A 9505-nucleotide genomic window follows, 5' to 3' on the forward strand; every position below is an offset into this window, starting at 1 on the left:
CTCGATATGATTTAAATTCTGAAAGAGAGTCATCAAAACTACACTTTAGATAAAATGCAACGCTAGTAGGAATATGTTTCTGATATGTTGATGTGTTGGTGTGTGTACTTGCTATAGGTTCTAAGAGACTTTCAGTGTCAGCATACACGACAAAGGGAACATTTTCTTTATTTCTGTAATTTTTAAATTTTAAAATTTTGTCCTCTTCTTTAGGTAAAATTACTCGACACTGGTTTATTTTATCACAATCCAATTTATGATTATTAAATGATTTTTCATATTTAAAATGACATAAACATCTATCACAAAGTATGGTTCGATTATGGTCTTTTGTTATTTGAGATTTTACTAAACGAGATAAATTTTTAATCCAAGCAAAGTGGTAAAATTCATTGTTTTCTTTAAACTGAATTTCATCATTTTTAATCATTAACAAATGAATTGTTGGTTTATCTGATTTATTTTTACTTAAATAAATTGGAATAATTTCATTCTTTGTAATCCTTTTGTGAACTCCGTAAACATTAATACTTAAATTGTTTAATTTTTCAAATTTTGGAACATCATTCAGAGAAATTGGGAAATTTATACCCTCATACTTTAATACTTCATTAAAATCTGGATATGCATTTGTTCTACTTGAATGCTTTTCAGCAGGAAAAAGAGCAGCTATTACAGACCATAAAAAGCAAAATTCATCATCATTTTTTATATTTACAACAGCTCTTTTATTCTTTATAAACTTTGGCATTCTTATAAAAGTTGAGTACCCAGCCGCAAGTGGGACATATTTATTTATATTAACACTTAAATTTATAATTTCATTTAAAGACCAACCTGACTTTTTTTTGTTGAAAATCATCAATCTTAACTAGAAGCTTTTCACGTATTTTATGATCAAACCATTCGTCAAAATTTGTTGATTCTAAAATTTTTGAATTTTTAGTATTGAAATATTTAATATCTTCAATTTCCCTACCCTCTTCTAGAGCACTAAAATTTGCCGCAAGAATAACATTAACTTTCATGTTTCCCGTCTTTTTAAATGCATTTTTTAATCGAGAAATAATCATTTTTTTTGCATCACTAAGAAAACTGTCTATATTTTTATGTTTTAAATTAATAATTACACCTGTTCTAATTCGATTCTCAAAAGCATTCTCTAATTCTTCCCACCTGATCCATCTTTCATCCTTTTTAAATAAGCCCGTTCCTGTTCTTCTTAGTTTCTTAAACTTTCTGCTATTCGCTTTCAGTAGTCCAATAGTTGATAAAATCTTTCTTTTCTCTCCACATGACACGGATCCATTTCTTAACAATTTATTTAATAATCGAATTTTCTTTACACTATTATTTATCCAAAAATTTAATTCCTCCGTTGTAGTTTTTTTACCTAATGTTTTAAGAGCATTGTTCATAATTGTCACAAAATCTTTACAATAACTAGAGCTTTTATTAGTTTCCAGAACTTTAACTGCTTTGTTTAATTTTTCTAAATTCATTTTTATCACTTGAATTGAAACGATTAGTTCTTTGCTAAAATGATTAACTCCGATCAGACTATAGTTGAACTTTTAACGTTAGCAATTTCTTACAGTAAGATGTTTAAGCGCACTTGAATTTCACTATGCTTTGCTAATAATATGTTCATCAGCCAACTCAAACTGCAGGAATGATTTCGTTCAGAAAAATTGCCCTCTTTATATACACAAGATATGACCTATTTGACCTTGAAGTTAATTATAGATTTCGTGGAATTGCGGTAAGATCAAAAGCATTCTTATGAAAAGTACCGAAAATGTTTGTAAAAATTCCTTAGATAAAACTTAGTCAAAACAAAATAAATGAACTGTATAATAAAACAGATCGAAAGCAATAAATCAAAGATATCAAATAACATGTAAAACAATAGCTTAAATAAAGACTATAATTCCAGGAAATAAATAGGTATCAAATTACTCGTGGGAAAAATTCTTTAGATAAATCACAAACCGGAAGCAATAAATCAAAGATATTATAAACAACAAGTAGATGGTAAAAATTCCTTAGATAAGAATATATCAAATTACACATGTCAAAATTCTAGGAAGTATGACGTCATTTCCGGCTCAGCATCGTGCCCCCCGTGATGTCATATCCACCTCAGAATCATGGTCTGACCCCCCCCCCGTGATATCATATCCGCCTCAGAATCGTATCCTCCCCGTGATGTCATATCCGCATCAGAATCGTGGCCTCCCCGTGATATCATATCCGCCTCAGAATCGCACCCTCACCCATGATGTCATATCCGCCTCAGAATCATGGTCTGAATGTTACCCCCCCCCCTTGTGATGTCATATCCGCCTTAGCATCACAATACTTACCTCTTATCACATGCTGATCAAAGTGCATCAAAAATCTCATACCAAATGATCATGTTCACATATATCCAAATAGCGTATATACTTAGATTCAAAATTTAAATTTTCGCGCCAAAACTCAGGTATGCGCATGCGCAGTTCAATTTTAGTGGGTTATAACTCTCCCTGTATATCTACTTTTATTCATTATAAACAATTATTTTAATTCATATTTTTATGAATTATTCCCAGTTATTCCAATGTAATTGTAATTTTTTCATAAACTCAAAATGATTCCGATTTTACTCATTTTGAGTCTTTTCCCCAGAAACTCAGAATAAATCGAAGGGGTATCATTTTTGTTGCACTTCAAAATGAGTATCATATGTGTGTAGCTTGCAGAAATTTTGCCTTGCAATCTTACTATTTGTATAAAAAATGTTACAATAATTTACACGTCTTCTGCAATTTTTCTAAAATATTTTCCAAATTAAATAAAAAATAATTTTTATTAATTATTTAAATTTTTTTTTGAAAAATTGCAGGAAGCTTGCATCATTTTGTTAAAAATTTGCAAAATTGACAGAAATTATTGCTGCAAGCCTACTACGTAATGTTGTCGGGGTGTCTACTAACCGGGAAATAGTCGGGAATTTTATTTGACCGGGAATAAGTCAGGAATTTTATACCAAACTGCGAATTTTTTCACCAAAAAAAAAAGTTTTATTATTACTTCCTCATAGAGGAAGTATTGTGATACTAAAATTTTTCGAGTTTGATTTTTTGACATATCTTTATGTTATTTGACCTCAGGAGTTCAAAAATGACATTTTTAAAAAATGTCATTCCGTATGTATATGTGTGTGTGTGTGTGTGTGTGTGTGTGTGTGTAAACATCACATTTTTATAAATATCTCAAAATCATGAAGAGCTTTTGGGTTGAATTTTTTTTAAATTGTAGATCTTACCTGCGGACATAAAATGAGAGTACTTTGTGATAGATTAATAAAGTTTAACTAAATTTTTTTTGGATTTTTAATTTTGCAAAAAAACGTTTTTTGCCCATAACTTTAAAAAAATGTTAGGACACCTATAAATGTTTTTCCATAATTTTGTAGAGTTTTTTTAGACGCTGATTCCAAAATAGTAGGGGAGAGTAGGGCAAACAGGCGCTATCGTAACCAGACACACGGCCAGATTGGCAATAATTAATATTATTCGAAAATTGTAAAATGTGATGCTTGTCACCGCTCGCGTCATGCGGTAAATGAATTTGTAAATTCGGTCTTCTGCCGAATATAATAATTACTAATAGTAAAATTAAAATTTAAAGTAAAATTTATTTAATAAAAATAATTTTGTGTATAATCTAAATTCAGTGACAGTGTAATTATTGTGTTGATCTCCTTACTCCTCCCCTCTCCGCGGTTTATTAGGAATTTTCCTAATGATTTCTGAACTAGTCAGGCAAAATAATTAAAATTAACTAAATTAATCTTTTGGCTATTTTCAAGTAAAATATCCTGGCGCTAATAAAATAATTTATCTAAATTTATTCATATAATTAAATTCAAAGTGTAGGTAACGTTCTATTCTAACCTCTTGTCAATATTTGGGTCATTTGGGATTTTGATTTAAATCATTGAAATGTACATTTTTATAAATAAGAATTATATTCTTGTTGATTTCAGGCAAAACGGGGGTGTTTTGGAAAGAATTAGCCGTGTGATACTAAAGGTTATTTTTAAAAAGGGCGTGGAAAAGGCACAAAAAAAATTTTTTAATTATAAAGCAATTGATTTAAAACTTGTTACTTTAGGGTTTTTGAATTCGCTGATTACGAATCTGAAGTCGGAGTTAGAACATTCAAAATATCGCATACCATATGGCGGACGAGTTTTGTATAAACTCATAGAATTCAGTTAAAACTCGTTACTTAGATTCCGACATCTTAAATTTTGAAATCCAACTTCCAATTCGTAATCAGCGATCCCAAAAACCCCCAAGTAACGAGTTTCAACTGAATTTCCCAATTTTTTCAAAATTCGTTCGACATATTGGATCCGCCATTTTGAGTTTTTGAAATCCGACTTCAGATTCGTAATCAGCTACCCCACAAATCCTAGAGTAAGGGGCTTTTCGAGTATTACCTAAGCATATTTTTGAGGTTTTTAACCCCCCCCCCTCATCGTAAGATTTTTTTTACATGCATTAGCACCATTTTTTCTAATGAAAGTAAGCAATAGCTAGACCTCCCTACCCCTACCTTAATTTTTTTGCTTATGTATTAGTGTCCTTAAAGTTCAGTTTAGATTCTTGCTTTGCATAAAAATAAAAATGTACACAAACATGTATAAAAAACTTTCACCATCTAAACTTTGTTAAAGAATTGTTATAGTTGGTTTTTTTCCAGGTTTTTAATATTCGAGACAATTTTGCACTTCATTGCGTAATTAATAAAATATTAATAAACTTTGAAAATTCCTTTAAAGTGTAATTTTTACACTCACTTTCTGTGCGTGAGGAAATAACTAATTTTGTTTCTTATCCCACATAATATTATTTAATGTATATTATAATTCTGTCTAATTTGTTTTTACAATATGCACTGTTAAAAATTGCGGGAATTTTTCTAAACTTTTGCATGGGAATTTTCCTAAAACGTGTTTAGAAAAAATTTTTTCCCAAAAAAATGGTAATTTTCCTGAGTGTTTAGAAATTCTTAGATACGAATTGAAATTTTTCTAAATTTTCTGTGTATAAAGCATTTTTTAAAATATTTCTCAAACATCTTAATACATGTCATAAATTTAACAGAAACATGAAGAGAAAAAATTAAAGAATAAATCGGTTAGTGAAGAGTTTTGAAAATATTGGATCTTTAGAAATTTAGAAGAAGTCATAAAACAGGGTACGGTCCACATGTTTCTTACAACTGATTCTTTGCAAGAGATTTTCATAGCCTCCCTTGGTCGAGTGCGTCTAGGCGCAGCTCCCAAGGTTTGATGGCTCCATACAATACACTATACACAGTCAACACTATATACGACTAAGGCCCGTTGCACACTGGCCGATTCGTGTCGGCCGACAAAATGTCGGTCGAGCGAGGTTTGCACACTGGACGATTTTTGTCGCCTGACCCTTTGTCTTTCGACTATATACCTGTGTAGTTTACAGGTTCATTTTCAGTACCTTGTCAACCTGCGAAAAGTTCGCTGCGTCCAAGGAAAAGAGAATATTTTAAAATAATGGTGAATTCAAAAAAAGTTCTTGCAATTTGGTTGTTGCATCGGCGTCGTATTAATCGTCAAAGGATTAAACGAGCTTACTAGGTTCATCCAATCAATCAGATAAGAGAACAGGAAAAACAGTTCAATACATTTTTTACAAAACTTCGAGAAAATGAAAACAAGTTTTTTAACTATTTTCGAATGTCAGTATCATCTTTCAATGAATTGCATAACAAAATAAAAGATGTTATTAAATCTGAAAGCACTCAGTTTAGAAACAGTATACCAACAGTTGAAATGCTTGCCATTACGTTGAGGTAAGTCTAATTTACACTTTATGCTATTTATTATTTTTTGGAGTCCCTGATTACAAACATAAATTCAGATTTCATAAATTGAGGATGGCGAATGCAATATGGTGGAAGCAAAATATAAAAAATTATGGGTCGAACAGAAAAATAGCAATCTCAAGTAATTTGTGGCACCCTGCAAATAAAATGGCGCTAATGCATACAACATTGTGTGTCATAGGGTGGGGAGTTATAAATAAATAAAATGTCGAAAAGTTTTGTGATTATGTATATGCAGTGGTGCAGAGTAATAGTTGCACATGCGCAGTAGAGTACAATGAGATTTACATATGCGCAGTACTTTAATTTAATAGTAAAACATGCGCAATAGTGCAATTTAATAGTTACACATGCGCAGTAGTACAATTTAGTAGCACGGTAAATCATTAGGTATTAAAATAACACCAAAAAAGATTAAAGTAATCCAATTTAGTGTTATTTTAATCCATTTTAGTGTTATTTTAACACCTAACAATTTACCGTGAGTTAAACATTTAATTTTAAGGTTCGGCAGCAGATATATATAATAGAATACTACTGCACACACATAAATAGTATACCACACTCATTACTAATCGTTCTTTGTGTCGTGTCTGAACACAACACGAATTAAAAATCGAACTTTGTGTCGTGTCTGGACACGACCACGACACAAATTTTTGCGTTTTTTCGGGTCCGTGACGGTACCTGGTTATAATATAATATTGACAACAATTTTTTATTTGTACGAATTATATTTTATTTGTGACTTAATATACAATATTATATAAATAATTGTTGCTCTCTAATTCAAATGTGTAAAATCATTTGCATTATCAGACGCAGTAGAGAAACAGGAAGAGGTGCTTGTGTGGGAATTTGGGGAAGCTGGTGGATAGTCGCGCATTTATTATTATCAAAGAAAGAAAAAGATGTAGAAGGATGGGGGGAAGTTTGTCTTTGAGGAGACGGGGAATTTGTCGAAGAAAATCGATTTGGAGCAATATATGTTTGTGATTGAAAAGGTGATGGAGTGTTATATGTTGGGGGTTGCATCAAGGAAAAAGGATTAGGAGCTTGGTAATTTTTTCTCTCATTTATAGTGGAGATCAATTGTAAAACTCCCATTTGAAACTGTAAAACTTCTTCCGAAGAAAATTTTTCCAAATGAGGAATCACGCCCTGGAAAAATGACATGTGTGGATTTGATTTTCTATCATCAGATTCCAACGCTTTTAGTAGTTTGGCTTCAAATTCGTCTTTTGTCACACGGCGTTTTTTGTTCACAAACTTAGATTTCTTTTGTGACTCCATAGATGAATCTTCTTCCATTCCTTGCGACATCTCCATATTTTGTGAAGAAAATTCTAAATTTCTAATTTCGGAATCCTCTTGAAAATCATCGGCTGAATTAAAACTATCTACCGTTGCCGTAGATTGATATACTTTTGAGAGGAACGACAAAGCATCATGAAAAACGTATTTCTGTACCCTCGATGCACCAGAACCACTTTTCTTGCTTCCATTAGTGTTCTTCATCGACCTTTTGAAGCAATCGCGAAGATTGGCCCATTTGTTCATAATACTTTTTACTGTAACATAACAATGCAAAACAAAACATTAAAACTAGTAATTTTTTAGGTATCTGGCAAGTGGTTGTACTTTTACTGATCTGCACTACAACTTTAAAATTGGCATTTCAACAGCAAGAAAAATAGTTCGAAAAGTGTGCTCAGCTTTATGGGTTGCCATGAATGAGGAATGTATTCCAAAACTTACAACGGAGAGATGGGAAACCATTAGTACAGATTTTGAAAAAACTGCAAATTTTCCTCATTGTCTGGGAGCTGTAGATGGAAAACATATTCGACTAATTCGTCCCTTAAAAAGTGGATCTATGTATTTCAACTACAAAGGATATTTTTCGGTGGTTTTAATGGCAGTTGCAGATTCGCAATACCGTTTTATCAATGTAAATATTGGAAGCTATGGAAAAGATTGTGATTCTTCTATTTTCAAACGAGGGAGTCTTTGGAAAGCGATTGAATCAAAATCACTTTAATTGCCAGAAGAGAAATGTCTACCGGGATCATTAGGTCCAAAAGTTCCTTACTACTTGGTTGGAGATGAAGCATTTGGGCTACATAAACATTTACTAAGGCCTTATGGATATACTAAGGCCTCAAATTTATCTTTGAAGAAGAGAATCTTTAACTATAGATTATGCAGAGCTCGACGTTTTATTGAATGTGCTTTTAGAATTTTAAGCAATAAATGGCGAATCATCCACCGTCCCTTGAACGTACATCCTAATTTTGCTATTATTATTATTAAAGCTTGTATTATTCTCCACAACTTTGTACGTGACAGGGACGGTTTTGTGCCAGAAGACACAACAACAATCGTTGGACTTGAAGATTTACCAGCGGATGATTCTGTTCGAGGAGGTCTCTCAGCAAATTCTGTCAGAAATTTAGTAAGTGATTATTTTTTAACTGGCGTTGGCTCCGTCCCTTGGCAAATGAATAAAGTATAATTTAAGTAGGATGACAGGGAACTATCTAGTTCTGGTCAGAAAGTTAGGGAGAAAAACTAGACTATAACCTGATATTTTAAATTATACATTTAATTGAAAAGTTTAGATAATTATTGTTAGGTAATTAATTTTTTAAACAGTGTTTTCCAAATTCATCTCAAAAATTTTCACAAATGTTTAAGAAACTAGATAGGGCCAATATAGCGTTACCTACATTTACAGAAATGTTCAGGTTACTAGTCAGGAACTAGATAGCTTCAGTTTAGCATTACTATGAATAATACTTGCACAGTGATGGCAAGCTGGCGCTATCTAGTTCTTATCCAGTTTTCCATACTAGGTATTATAGGTTACTCTAGGTAACGCTAGTTCAGGTTACTAGACAGGAACTAGATAGTTTCAGTTTAGCATTACTGAATCGAAATGTAAATTATTGAAAATAGTGAGAAAACAAATGTTCTTTTACTGGACATGTACAACCAGATATATGTATGTAAAATGTGAAATACTTACAATAAATGTTTTTATCAGAATCACTCATTATTTCGTAGTCGTTATTTAACTCTTCACAAACTTCCCGCCATGCATTTTTCTTTGCGTTCCGATCACTAAAAATTTCTAAAGTCTTGTCCCAAAGCGCAGGTTTTTGTTGAACTATGGAAATTAGAGCATCAGTATCTATGATGTCACTCATTTTTATTTATTGTTCAATTTTGTACTTGAATGTTTATATTAAAAATGAAGTACGAGCGGTCACGGTAACTGCACTCGAACTACTGATGGTGAAAGTTGAAAATCAAAAAGAACCATCCAAAATGCCATTAGGCTCTACGCTAATGACATTTTAACAGTTTCTTAACTGCTGTCGAACGTCATAGATTCTCATTGAAGAAAAGTTCTGAAAATGTTTTCCTTTGAGAACGTACGTATATTAGATGAAAAGTTTGATGATTCAAATACAACAGTAAAAAATATTCACATATAAATTGTTTAAATAAAGAATATATAAACAATCAATTTAATTAATTTAAACAGTTGTTTGCATAAACAATATTTGGAAAATTAATT

General features: G+C 31.7%; 1 protein-coding gene across 1 annotated transcript; it reads right to left on the reverse strand.

The window, feature by feature from the left end:
- Positions 1–6672: 6672 nt before the first annotated feature.
- Positions 6673–9194, reverse strand: LOC122512050. Its single transcript, XM_043627667.1, has 2 exons — positions 8951–9194; positions 6673–7493 (listed from the first exon to the last, which is right to left on the reverse strand). Exons 1-2 carry the CDS (start codon positions 9129–9131, stop codon positions 6712–6714), a joined length of 963 nt encoding a protein of 320 aa, XP_043483602.1. The 5' UTR covers positions 9132–9194; the 3' UTR covers positions 6673–6711.
- Between the last annotated feature and the right edge of the window lie 311 nt (positions 9195–9505).

This window comes from Leptopilina heterotoma, unplaced genomic scaffold (assembly GCF_015476425.1).
Source record: "Leptopilina heterotoma isolate Lh14 unplaced genomic scaffold, ASM1547642v1 Lhet_935, whole genome shotgun sequence".
NCBI lineage: Eukaryota > Metazoa > Arthropoda > Insecta > Hymenoptera > Figitidae > Leptopilina > Leptopilina heterotoma.